General features: G+C 39.1%; 1 protein-coding gene across 6 annotated transcripts in view; it reads left to right on the forward strand.

The window, feature by feature from the left end:
* SORCS2 (sortilin related VPS10 domain containing receptor 2) overlaps nucleotides 1–14,202 on the forward strand; it is a 576,222-nt gene that overhangs the window by 322,825 nt on the left and 239,195 nt on the right. For all 6 annotated transcript variants that reach the window (XM_054203166.1, XM_054203171.1, XM_054203170.1 and 3 more), the window contains exon 3: nucleotides 1,527–1,626. In XM_054203166.1, the coding sequence (XP_054059141.1) occupies nucleotides 1,527–1,626 (100 nt within the window). The remainder of the gene's footprint in view (nucleotides 1–1,526; nucleotides 1,627–14,202) is intronic.

Here is a 14,202-nt window from a genome sequence, read left to right on the forward strand (position 1 = left end):
TCTCACGTGGAAAGCTGGATGTGTGAAAGCAAAGTAGCCACCTCTGGCTTCATACAGCATGCTGACTTAGGTGACATCCTCGATGGGACTGGGACATGGGTGGGTGCAGGGTGGGCACACAGTGCTCATGGCAGCTTCCTGCAGGCACCAGCCCCTCAGGGACCGTTCTGCCTCAAGCGCCTTGGAGGGGACCTCAGGCTGTGGGCCGCCTGTCAAGGTGTACACACTTAGTCAGGAATTTGGTTTCTCACTTTTCTCTCTTGCTGTACTCAGTCATGTTCCTACGAATTTCAGCAGTGACTCCTCTGGGTGAGGAGTTTGAGTCAACAGAGCCCACTGGAGAACAATAAACATGGTAGAATGGGGCTATAGGGCAAAAATCACTGCATAGGCAGTCCTCAGCGCCACACTGGGAGGGACAGAGGTCTCATCCTGGTTCTCTTGGACATGAGAGCTGTGGCATGTTCACAATTGTTTGAATAATGTAGAGGTATGAACAGCATACCTTCAGCCCTGTTTGTTAAAGGAGATTGTTATTCCGGTGAAAAAAAGGGAGTATAGAGTGGAAATCCTCCCACCAACCACCTGTCTTAGGCAGGGCTTCTTGGTGAAGAAGGGAGAGGTGCCTTAGATGTGCCTGAGTCCCCTGCCAAATGCAAAAGGAAAAACTGTAAATAAGGAGAGACCATATGGTGCAAGTTGATCCTATATAGAACAAACAAGGCTTCATACAAAGTGATTCAATTTCGGATGTGACTTGTTTTCAGTTTCACTAACTAAGGCTTTCCTATATTAACATTTCACTTGCGCGTTCTTTTTATGCTAGATATTGCCGATACAGGTGCATAGCAAGGATGCCATTTTTCACTTTACTTTTTTCAGGAATATGAAATAATTTCTACCAAGTGCCCACATTTGAAATATTCATAGATTTGTATGTACGATGTACTGATGGCCAAGTTCTGACTTTGGTTTTATTCATTCAGAATTTAGTGCTCCTTTGAAAAAGAGCCGGAGGATTGGATAGATACCTTTATCAAGTATGAATTCTGGTAGAGGTCCATTGCGAGTCTTCCAGATCTCAGGCCAAATGGTTCTGTTATACAACACCAAGCTCTGAAGTTAGCTCTTCCTTTTCTGCATAGCCAAAGAGGTGCTGTTAGTACTTGCCAATGAGCCTTTGCTTTGCTTAGTTTTTTTTTCCCATCTTGTTGGTGGTGATGGAAAGGCATACATGTTGTGCTTCCGTGACTGCACAGAGCAGTGTTGGGATGAAAGCTAGCACTGCACAGAACTGCTAAATACAGACAGAACTAGCCATGTTTTTTCAAACCTAGAAAAATATTCTTAATAGCGGCAGGTTCCTTTTAGTTTCTTTTAGCTAAGGAGCACTGAAAAGAACAAAAGAATGGTGGAGAAGCACTGAAAAGGGATAGTTACTGCAACAAAGTGGGGGTTTTTTTTTTGCAGAGTTTCAATGATGAAGCCTTTAAAGAGAGCGCTTACAGATGTTTGATTTCTTTCAGGTCCTCAGATTTTGGGACGTTATATACGAAGTTGAATCTACAGCCTGGGATTTCCACTGTTATTGACAATTTCTACATTTGTCCCACCAACAAAAAAAAGGTATGTGGCAAAAAAATTACTTTTTATAGGGCACCTGAGACTCAACTATGCAATGCTGCAACCATGTGAAGTGTGTTTTACCGGTTTTCAAAATATAGGGAAGTGGTTTTCACAAAGTTGCAGGTCACCTTAGATGAATTTGTGACGAAAGGAAGTGGGATATTTATTCTTGCTGAATAATATAGGAAGGAAGAAATGCCGTGATGGAGTATGAAAACTTTTGAGGCCATTGACTCCTGGAAATGGAGGTTCCATGGAGCTTTCCACAGAAATGGAAGAGCAACTCCTGTAAGTTTCCACACATCCACCTAAAATTTTTGAACTAGTGTTCAACCTCTTCATCCTTTATGCACAATTTCAAAGTCCTTTGCATGTTCCTTAATATAAAGCATAGGGACTGGGGAGGCTGTCATTGAGAATGATGTTTATCCTGTGTAAAACCTTAATTAAAAATTAAAAAAACCCTCTCCTTGAAACTCTTTCTTAAAAACTGCTCCTGCATCATTACTGAGCCAAAAAGCTTTTCATGGAGCCTAGGAAGATTAAGTGGACTTTATAAGCGAGAGCGAAATCGACCCATTGAGTGTATTTACAATGGATGTTATATTAGAAGCAACAGGAAGAGCGATTATGAGGAAAAAACCCAATAACAACCCTTCTATGTCTGCAAAATGCCTGTGTCTTAAACAGCAAAAATTGTGAAGTACATTGTGAATAACAGAAGCACAGTAGGTCTTTCATGAAATAAGAATTTTCTCTTGATAAGGGCCTTTTAACCCCAGTGTAATACAAAAGCATTGATTTCATGCAGAGGCCACTGATTGGAAGGACAATGTTAGTTGTGTTTATCTGTCTGTTCTGCTTAATCAAAAATCAGTGTAACTCAGCGAGGCTGCCTGGATGGTTAAGTAGATATTTTATTTCTCTTGCAATTGTCACTGGAGTTTTTGCACCCAAGCTATGCTTATGCCTGAGCTCAGTAATATATTTTCAATTTGCTGCAAAGTCAGAAATTATTTTTTTGTTTCTTGAAGTGGAACTACCACCAAGCACAAAGGCTCTGTGTCTCAGAGATAAGATCTACTGGTGATTTCAAGTCCAAAAGAATAAAAAAAAAATCTTCACCCATTTCAGCTTTGGGAATAAAAGCTAAAAGTAAGAGACAGATGAGAGCTCTGTGGAGGATTTTTTCCCAGCTCACCCAGCTCTAATATAAAAGCCTGCATAAGCACAGGGGGGCTAGTGACAATGTGGTTGTGCCAGTTGTCTTGAAAAATAAAGGGGGGTAAAGAGGGCTGAATTTCAAGCCTGAAGGACACACACAAAAACCAAAAAAATCTCACGTTAACCCTGTCTCAGAAAAATCTATATTCTGCTCAAGAAAATTTGAAGTTCTTAGAGATACAAAGCCTGCTTAGTGTAAACTATCACCATATTGGAATCCATTTGTTATACAAAGTCCCTTTGGGTAGTTGTTAAATACACTGGTTTTATGCAGAAGTTTTCTTCTATGAAGATGTTATTCAATAGCATACAAACAACAAAACCAGCAGAGCAGAAAGGACTTCAGGATTTAGGGCCTTTAAACGATGCCAGAGGGAAACATGTTTCTGTATGCAAATATACATACACACACACACATACATGGTACCAAAATGGTGAAAGCATTGGAATTAAATTGCCAACAGCAACTGGTCTTTGAGGTGTTGCAGTCACACATGGCAAGTAAGGGAGAAGTCTACATGTGATAAGAACTTTGTCAGTCATAATGGCAACTTTTCTGGTGTTGGACACTGACTAAGGCTACCAGCTGATTTCATAAAAGTTATTTAGAAGGATGGAAGAAAATGTTTCCCCATCCATCCATTTCAGCCCATTTGCAATAAGGTGGGATAGAACCTTTAGAGCTCTGACTCCCTTTTCTGAGCTGAGCAAAGTCTCAGGGTTTCACTCATCCCTGGTATTACTAGACTTCAGATCATTATGGTATGGATTTTTGTCAACCAGTTCACATCTTTTGAAACGCGCTGAAAACGGAAACTGTGCTGGAGTGCTGACTGTGCGTTCTGGAACTGAGCATGCAGTTTGAATTTAAAGCGTAAGTAGTCCCATGCTACCAGTTAGCATTTAGAGACTGGGAATATGCATGAAAGCAGAGATCAAAGACGTTGATGGGTATTTTTTGAATACTTTGCATATTAAGCATTATTCTATGCCTTCATTCCGTTTACCCATTGTAAACCGCATCTATGGAAGAACTGGTACTGCAAATTTAATGCTTATACTTTCCACCTCAATGTTATAAGAGCATTAACCTCACCTGGTTTTAGCTCAGTGCAATTTAGGTGCCTAGTCAAGCCCTCTCCCTCTGCAGTCAGTGGAGAAACGCATGTACCTGCAGGCAGTTCATCCTATTAAAGTCATAGTTCTTTGTATTTGTCAGAGTAAGACTTGAATGATCTTGTGGAGGTTCTTATACATGATGTTGAGACTGTTGTGGGTCTGACCAGAGACTCACTGCAGCTTCCTACAAAGACATACAAAGAGACGGAAGACTATTTTGTTTTGGAATGCAATTAGATAAAATATTTGCTATAAAGTTCCAGTCTAGTTCCTGGACTGACATTATTTCTTCAGTTTATCTCTGCCAGTATACCAGCTCCTGGAGCGACTTTCACTCAACACGCCTCCACTCTGTGAGCTGCAGTTATACCATTCAGACCAATGGACTTATAAGTGAGCTTTATACAGCAAATGTGAAGTTCTACGGAAAATTTTCAGTGCCTATCAATTGCTTTAGCTTGCATTTTCTTAAGATAGATTGAAAAGAAAAAAAAAGTTTATACATCTTATCTTCCCTACCCTGTAGTTTAAGAAGTTAAAATTCCACAGAATTGTAATGCTGTTTGTGAAGAAGTGCGTTAGCAGATGCAGAGGGTACAACAACATCCTTTTCACATAGTGCTCCATGGAAAAGAGACTGTATAAAAAAAGAACAAAATTGTAAGGTAAACTACAGGAATGCTGGGGGATTTTAACTAGCTGGTAGAAGCAATTTATAAACCCTACTAAATCTAGGCAAAGTGGCAGATTCCTTTTCTCTCACTCTTCGATGAACAAGTTGTGATGACTACTGTTCATGGGCCTAAGAGATGAATGAGGAAGGAATTGTATCAAGGTCGTCTCTACACAATCTTTTGTAGTCTGGGTCTTTTTCTGTCTGAATGCAGCAGAACTCTGATGCGGAACTTGAGTTGCTCTGGTTACTGCAGGACTCAAGCTACGAAACTCAGTTTTGACAAGAAAAGGTGACAAACCTCTGAGGGTAGAGCTTTAAAGGGCTTTGTGTATCACTCTGAATGGGCCTTTCTGATGAAATCATGGGATGGAGGTGCGAACTGTGGCTGTATTGTTTGGGATTCAGAGCTGAATTGCAGTCACCTGGCAGCACAAGTAGAAGACATTTGCACCTACCTGCAAAAGAACATGTAGGCTCCCCCTAAATGCTATACAATGGAGTAATAGGCAAGGTAGCCCTGTAATTAAGAGTTCACACTTCCTAAGGGTACATTAATATTTGCTTTGCATTCTGTCTGTTTTTAGTGTAGTATAAGCCCGCAACCGAAGACACTGAAACTGTTATTCTGACATGGTTTTGGAAAGTTGTAGAGTAATGAAGGTGAGTTCTCCTATGTAAGCTCTCTGATGCAAACTTCTCCATTTGAAGCACTTTTTCATTGATTTGTGACATAAAATAGCCTTACTCTGTGCAGGCCTTGAAGTCCTGTGCATTGATAAGGGATTTTCCTGCACTTTACACAGCAGAATTTACATAATTATATCCTTTTCTGTAATTACTCTATGCCAATAGTATCAAATAGTGCAGGCATCTCATAATGTACCATGTGGGGGAAATAATTTGATTTGAATCCTCTGTTTTTCTAAACAGCATTATAATTGTGATTTGGAAGTGATGCACATGTTTCATGGAGTATGGAATTATGCTTTCCATAGTGTCAATCTGGAGTCAGCTGAACAAAGTAAATTCTTTCTACAGAAGGCAAAAGTTAGCAGAATTCATCTAAGAATTTAACATTTTTATAGGGCATATGTGCTGTTTGGTGTAGAAATTACACATTTGCTTTAATTCTGTTTGTATAATATTGCGGGGGAGGAGTTGAATGAACACTGATCTTTTCCCACATTCAGCGTATATTTTAATTTTCATTGGTGCTAATGCAACTGATGGATCCATCCTTCTGTTTATGTGCTTCTGGAAAAGAGGCAGCTAAGCAGTGTACATTCAGGCTTTTCATATTAAGAGAAAATAAATTTTGATTGTGCATACACTGACTTATTAGTTAAATGGGTTGAACACTTACATTTCCCAGCTGTCACAATAACCAATAGCTGCATGTTTTTCAGAACTAAAAGGCAAGATGACAAACCTGTACTCTTGCTTGACAAACCATGCAGAACACTTAAGATAGTAATAAGGCTATATGCTATCCTGCACAATATTTTAAATCCTGATAGCTTAAAATAGTATAAATTACACATGATCACAAAAGGGTATTTGCCACAGCTATAAAAGCATTCCCAAGATGCAACTGGCTTGAGCAATGTTTGTAAGCACTTACAGGTAAATGCAGTCCTACAGCATTTTGACATTCGTCTTTCAGAGGAAAACAATTGGTAGTGGAAGTTGTCAAAATGCAGTATGACTACATTTACTTGTAAGGAATAATTCTACTCAGGTACCAATTTCCTTAGAGACCGTACCAGAACATCCACGAACACAGAGAGCAGAGTTATCCTACACTTATATTAGTAGAAGTTGTCAACTATGGAATATTCCTTTCAATAACCTGAGTAGTTACTTCAGGAAAATTTCACTGTGAAACTGCAGAATATGGGTATGTTGTGATGCATCATCTCTCTACCATGATGCATTCTTTCCTTATAAGCAGTGTCACCATTCAGTTTTATTCTAGTGATGCACCACCAGAGCACTGATGTAACCTGACAGCATCATTTTGCTTAAGACTTCTGGCTGGGACTGTTCAGTTCATCTTCAGATTTTCCAAAGGCTTCCAGAAGTATGCCCAGTAATCAAATTTTTTTTCCACCCATAATTTGCTAGTAAGTGGATTGCTGTGAGAGGCAGTCCTATGCAGAAATCCCAGATTTTATTCATACACACATAGCTGATGAGCAGTTGCCTCGTTGACAGCCAGGAAGCTATTAAATGCGAGTGGAGCTCAATAGATTAAAACAGTCAGAGCTTTCACTGAGCGGTTGGCTAGCAGTCACCATCTACAGCAGAGGTCACCAAACCCAAGCCACGCAGAGCGAAGGTTTGATGGGGTGTGAGTATGTATATGTGGAAAAATATGATAAATCTTTGAGAAACAGAGAAACAGTTGAAAATTAAACATATATATGGAGCGATCACGAGGAATCTGGGTATTAGAAAAGTATTTGAGCTATTTACTGGCTAAATGGAGGCAAGGACCTTCAGCATTCCCTGTCTGACTGATTCCTGCTTTGTTTGAGAAATCAGGGCTTTTTCATATGTTGTATGTTAACAGGTCTGCATCAAGAATGTGTAACTCTTATGTAATTTTCATACTCTATGTAACACCTCCTGTCTTAAAGAGTGGACTATGAATGCATTTTTCTGTATAGCGTGACAGAGAAAGGTTTGGTTTCATTTCCACAAAAATTTTGCTGATGCTTTCTGTGCCTTTCCTTGTCCTGGTCTTCTGTGTATGGAGCTAGAAAGGAATCCCCAGCTCTTCTTGATTAGGTGCATTTTTGTCTTTGAATACTTTTTTGCATGCATGTCTACCTCTGCCTCTAAATCTTTTTGTTTCAGTTCTGCTCCCTTTGACCTATAAATTTTTTTATAGTCCAGCATCTGGAGTAGACTTGGGTCAAGGGCTACACCTTATTTAAAAAAAGAAAAATGATGACCCTCAAAAAACCCCAAATCAACAAACCTGGCTAACAGTGCAAGCGAACAGTAGACTGCCATGACTAGTGTGAAGGTTTAACATAGTATGTAGGATAATTACCCATCAAGGTAGAGGGTGTGTGGGCTAAATGGGTGCACACTTGAACAGACATTCTGTGTTATTGTTCTATCCTATAATTTATTCGATGCTTAATGTAGAGTTCTCAATTGAAGTTTTTGAGATTGACCTTCCGCTGTGATTTTGCAGCCTAATGTACAACTTTTGCATTCTTTTGTGCTCAGGCATACAATTATTCTACGGAAAAATAGTCCTGTCTTTACTGCATGCTTATTATAGATTCTTTTGTTCTGTTTTTATGAATTTCCTGTCTAAAACTCATTAATCATAAAAGCAGACCAACAACTACCAAAAAGCTGTAATGTTAAATTAAGTTTACTGTAGTGAAGCCAAAAATAAAAAGACTAGTTGGTGGGAGTACAACATAAAAAAGATTTATGTGATAATGGAAAAGACCTGTGAGCAAGTGTTAAGAGACCATTGTGCATATGATTCTGCACTTGAGAGACATCCATTTCCCTCCTGGTAATTCTGGGAAGAGAAGGAATCCAAGCATCGTATTTTCAGCAAGGTTTTATTTCCTATTATGATGAGCAGGGGTCATTGCTTGAAGAAATAGGAATAGTCAATCAAGAGCACCGAGTAGAAAGCAGGTCTGAAGCTACCCTCGCTACCTGCAGCGATGTGTGCTGCTGAGCGGGTGGCTGGTCGGAGAGGAGCCATAACAGGAAAGCATAATGTTCCACACCAGAGGGGGTTTAAGATCTGGGATTTTGAGTTGGTTTGTCTGAAAAGAAGGGCAATTTTGCAAAATTTAGACCAGGCTCTGTCATGTCAAAGCTCTTTATTTTAAAATGTAGATTCTTATACTTAGGCCCAAATCTGAATCCTAGCCATAAGCCAGAGAAAAATATAGAGGCGTGGTGGTAGATTTGCAGTGCGGGACAGTAGGCAGGTCATGTGTTTTTCTTGTCCAGCCTGCCCATGGGCTCATTGACCTGAAAGTACTTCTTGATTCCTCCTCTGCTTGAGATAACATCTAGGGAGAAAACGAAAATCAACCGATCAGCCAAAATTGTCTGCGGTAGGTCTCTAGACATGAGTGAGACCTAGGCTTTTGTCTGGCATGGCAGAGACTTGTGTCCTACCTAGAGCTACAGCTGTCTTCTAATCAGTAGCTATGAGGATCATGCCTGTCTTTTTTGAAGGCTATACATTCCCATGAGAATATTATCCTGGAAGATTTTCTGATGCAATACGGAGCTTGCAGAATTAAATATAAGGAGGAAGCAAATTATAATATATGAGATAGCATCCAAAGGAGAAGGTGTCCATACGAAGAATGGACAGTTACCGATTCAGGGTTGCATGAAATCTGTGACAGATAAAACCAGAAAGGAAGAGGTGGTTATATCAGCGGTGCTGAATCTTTGCAAAAGGAAAGAGAAGAAAAGAGAGAGAAACTAATTGTAAAGAGCAAATGGTAAAGGATTAGTAACAAGCATCTTACGGTACTTAATAAGTATTTAATTCATTGCCCGCTATGCCAGGATCAAATGGGTACAGATAAGTCTCAGAACAGAGTGAGGTTTCTGCTAAAGTGGCATACACAAGATGATGTTTTTCTGTGATTAATTTGGATTATTTATATCTATTGCAGTTATCCTGTGTGTTTAGATTACTTTCGTCTAATAATTTACTGAACATCACAACATGCCTAGAGGCATGTATCAACGTTCCCATGTTACAGAAGGGAGGAAATTGGGAACTCTTTCATCTTAACTCAGAGTCTAACTGCAGCAACAACTAACCAATAGGACAATGTTAAGGAGGTTATATGAAAACTTCTAAACCGTCTTTGAAGAAAGATGAGTAATACCGTTCAGGAGGTCTGCAAGGACAACATACAGTAGGCATATTCCCCAGACAGCCCAAAAATAATGGTATAGAGTGTTTGAAACACATCCATCATGCTTGCTGATGGACCTTCTGAATCTCCTGGAGACCTGTGCGTTTCCTCCTCATTTCCCCAATGATGGAACAGCAGCACGAGTCCCAGCTTCCACGCTTCATGCTCTGCTAGCGTTTTCCAATCTACTGATGTGTCACATTCTGCTTCTCTTCACTGCAGCTGTTCGACTTCCCTCCACTCATTGCTGACCACACAAACTCCTCTGGCTCTTTCAGGAGCAGAGATGCAGCAGCATTTTTTTTCCCTGGGGTCAGCATGGAAGCACGGTAGAAATAAGCAGGGTTTAAATTGCTACCACAGCCATTTTGCAGGGCTGGCAGCATCTCACCCCACTGAGAATCCCGTGGCTTCTACCCCCCTACACTGCTGGGAGCGAAACTGCCGCTTAAACCAGTCAGCTGCTGCAATCTTGCTGTCACAGCACAAATATTTGTACAGGACTCCTAAACTACCATGAATCTCACTGTTAAGTACACCAGTGATTTTGTTTATTCCACTCTCTTTGTGGCATTTACTAGAAGGGATGAACATAAGTGCTTACCGGTTTCTAATTCTGAAATGAGCCCTGATTCCGAGTGGCCCCAGCACCCTGCAGCAGAAAACTTCTACTGAAAAGGCAGGACCTGTGTGACAAATACGTTTTAATCATGTCATTCTCATGCAGCCTGTACACATTTATTTGAATATAGTCTTCAAAAATTAATGCAAACATAAAACAGAATTATTTTTTTTCATTTCTCACTACGTGTTTCTGTCAGGCAGAGAAAGAATCTCACTTCTGGAAACTGAAGTCTCTTATGTTTAACTAAGCTACCTCTGAAGCCTTCTTGATAGTGGCCTCTTTCAAGCTTGTGCTAGAGACAGATTTTTTCCATCTGTGGGAGTAACTAATGCTGACATCCGTTCATAGCAGAAGATTGCTATCAGATGAATGGTGAATTCTTCCTAATTCCTGATTTGGTTTTGAGGAGGAATCTTTTGCAGCCTTGTTTTGTGTATAACCAGTATTTCTTTCCCCCCATTTTTTTTTTCAAAATTATTTTTTGCAACCTTTCCATCACTTATTTCTTTCCATCTCTTAATCTCTTTCCAGCTCTTTCTTGTTTTCCAGCTTTTCTTTCTTCCATTTCTCAGCATTACTCCTTTTTAAACCTCGCAAGTAATTTCTGGACCAAATTAAACCTTTTTCTTTTACAGTTACAATTACTAAAAAAAAATATATATATTTAGAAGAATGTAGTTAATGGTCTATGTTTCTATTCAAAAATCATCATTTTCTTGGGATAATAAGAAAACTGCTGACACATCCCTGACAATAATTCATAAAATGAATCTCTTCAACGGTGCTAGTAGGATGATTCGATCAGGGAGCTGTTAGCCAGGAGACCTGACTTTAATTTCTATGACCTTGAGCAAGCCTGAGCCTCCCTGAAGCCTGACTTCCCATTGCCTCCCACCTTGTATTGTCATTTGCCTTGTGCAAAAACAGTGTGATGTGACATGATTTGACAGTCTACCTTGAGGTCAGATTACAGGGTTTTGCAAAAAGTACAGAATTATTCTGGTTTAGTTTCCTTATTTATAAACTTAAGACAATAATACTGAAGTCTACAGAGCACCTGTGATCCCTAAATAAATGCTGAGTATTTTTATGATCCCATTTCAAGGCGAATGCATATTTATAAGGTATTTTTTGTGTCACATCCCTGCAGTACTGAACAGCATTTTAAGATTTGCAGCATGCTGAAAATAATTGTTATAAATACGTTCCTATGTTTTTCAAGATTGTTTAGCATTTATCAGGCACGACTGGTTCAGGACAAAGGTAGTAATTTGAGTATGATGGTAACATAAATGAGGAAATTAAACTACTTGCTCCAAATGGAACAGGATTAATTTCCACTGCATTGCTGGATCTACAATTTTTACAGGTTTACAGTCCTGTTCTCAGTCCTTTAAACAATATTACCTATCTGGACATTGAAACGGCATTCAGATTTGACTTTGAAATGCTCTCCTCCTTTTCCAGAAGCCACTAAGTCTGCGCAAGGATATCTTGTGGAAAGGTCTGGTGAGGGAAGTGCCTCAGGTAGCACTGAGGGATTGTGGAGTGTTTATCTTGCAAAGCTTGGTGCCAGAAATGGACGACTGCTAGTTGCATAAAAGGCAGTGCTTTCAGTGTAACTATGACTACAGGAATCAGACCAGGATCACTGGGAATAAGCAAACATCTCCTGTCAATTTAAGATATTAAATGCACTGGTGGTGTTCTTCTTTAATGCTAATATACGTCCTGTTTGTTTCACTCAGCCACACCTGTAGACTAATTTTTTTCCACATTTTGTCACTTTGTAGGATTTTCTGTGTTTAAGTGCTTTTACAGTTTGTTTGTGATGCAGTGCAGGCAGGGATAAATTAGCAGGGCTTTGGCTAAAGGTTCGAGTCTGTCTGGGAGAATAATGTGCCTCGCACTTCATTCTTTCTGTGGGCTCTAGCAAAGGCAATGGTTCTCTTACTTGCTGCAGCTGAAGGGTTGAGAAATGCTCTTCTGTTCTGCAAGGTGCAGTAACACAGGAGCAGGAGATCCAGGCCTCCAGTTTTTACATCTTTGCTACATAGAGCTCGGGGATACAGGGTTTCTGCTGCACTTTGGGATGGCAAAGCCCAAAGGCTCCTCTGAAACTCTCCCATGCTGTATATTGTTGCAAGGTCCAGCCATAACTTTTCACTTGACTTAAGCAGACAAAGTCTATAAAACTGTCCTTTCTGAAATAAAATGCCGTTCAGGAGGTAATAATGTTCCACTCTAATATTGCGTGGTATATTGTTAGACCATATTAAAACCACTTGTGAGTTGTACCCTGCCATAAGATCTCAAAATTTTATATGCGTGTAGATGATTTGGTGTCTCCTGTTAATAGCTTTGGGAATTCTGAAGACGTTATAGGATTTCCCTTTTACAGATGTGGAAATAGAAAGATGTAAGTGACTTGCCTGGGGAAGAAATGAGAGAAATTTAATAATATGCCACACGTCTAAGCCAGACTCTCAGCTTGAAGCACAAAACTACCATTTGCCCCTCAACAAAATAATAGATTAATTAAATCAAATGCATTTTTAACAGTTCAGGGGAGAGTATGGGCTTGTGAAAGGTCTGTCAATACCATAAATATTATCAATAGTCAAATATATGAAAGCTTGTTTTTGAAAAAAAAGTCAGAATGGTTAATATTTCCAGAATGAATGACTGAAACTTGGGAAGTATTTTCAATGGTAAGACCATTATTAGCTTTGAGCAAGGACCAAGTAGATTTTGACACTTTTTTGTGTTATGATTTTGGAAGATTAAATAGAGAACACAGAATTTGATAAAATATTCTGCAATGCCTCTTCTAAGACTAAAGATGTGACTTATGAGCCAAATTTCTTAATAATTTTATAGAAAGCTAATCTGTGTTAATAACAAAATTTTAAAGCTTTTCTAAAGTGTCGAAGGCAATTTGAACTACATCTTTAAAAAGTTATACTTGGAAACAAAGAAGGGAGCTGAATTTACATTTAGAACCTAAATTTTAGATGCTCTGTTGGAAAACAACGGCTCTGTGTTTCTGCACAATGCATAAAATTCACTTTTTATTAACACTTATCTGCTATAAACCAGTTACCATGTAAAACATGGCTGGGTTAGGATAAGGTCAGAAATGCTTATCAATACTCTGAAAATTTCTGAAAAAATTATATCCTGGCTTACAGATGGAAATAAAGGACTTGGGAAAGAGTTGATGGAGCCGAGATAAGGAAAAAAAGATGAGATTAAGTGAAATATTTTGTTTAAATTGTGACCCTCTTAAATGTAGTTTTTTAAAAGTATGTCAAAGTTTACTTGTAAAATTAATAAATACTCCTAATTAAAATGAATGTTCAAATTGAGAAATTGTCAAACTGTGCGTTGGAAAACATTGCCTGTGCCACTTCAGCATTTTCTGATCAACATTTATTTTTTCTGAAAGTGCCCTGGCATTTTAATAGCCAGTAAAGAGCCTGAATCTTATATATTTTTTTCTGCGATAGCTGGTAAATTTTTGACTTACAGCATCATTTATAACTCTGAGTTTATCTCAAGGCTATAATGTATTCTGCTTTACTTATATATTTTTCTCTCCGTGGGATTCTTTGATTCATTAATAAGGGGATTATCCTCTTCCCTTTTTTTTTTTTAAACTAAGATGTTAAGAGGCAAATTCATTAGGCTGATGCTCACAGTCTGCAGGTAACACTGCAGTGTTTTTCTTTTTTCCTGTATTCTGTGGTCCATGATTTAGGTAATTGCCAGTTATTTATCTTTTTTGAACATTTTGATAGCACACTGGGTTTTGTTTGCGGTGTGTTTTTTTACCCTCTCTCTTGTCTGTTCTCTTTGACTGGAAAAATTACTGGAGCTTGGCAGTGGCTGAGGCTGGACACTTTGCTGTTCCTTAATACTGCTGTGCCACCTGCCACTGCATTTAAGCTGTGTTCACAAACATAAGCTAAATATCACCCAGGTAAAAACCAGAGAAGGGCTAAATC

This window comes from Rissa tridactyla, chromosome 5, assembly GCF_028500815.1.
Source record: "Rissa tridactyla isolate bRisTri1 chromosome 5, bRisTri1.patW.cur.20221130, whole genome shotgun sequence".
NCBI lineage: Eukaryota > Metazoa > Chordata > Aves > Charadriiformes > Laridae > Rissa > Rissa tridactyla.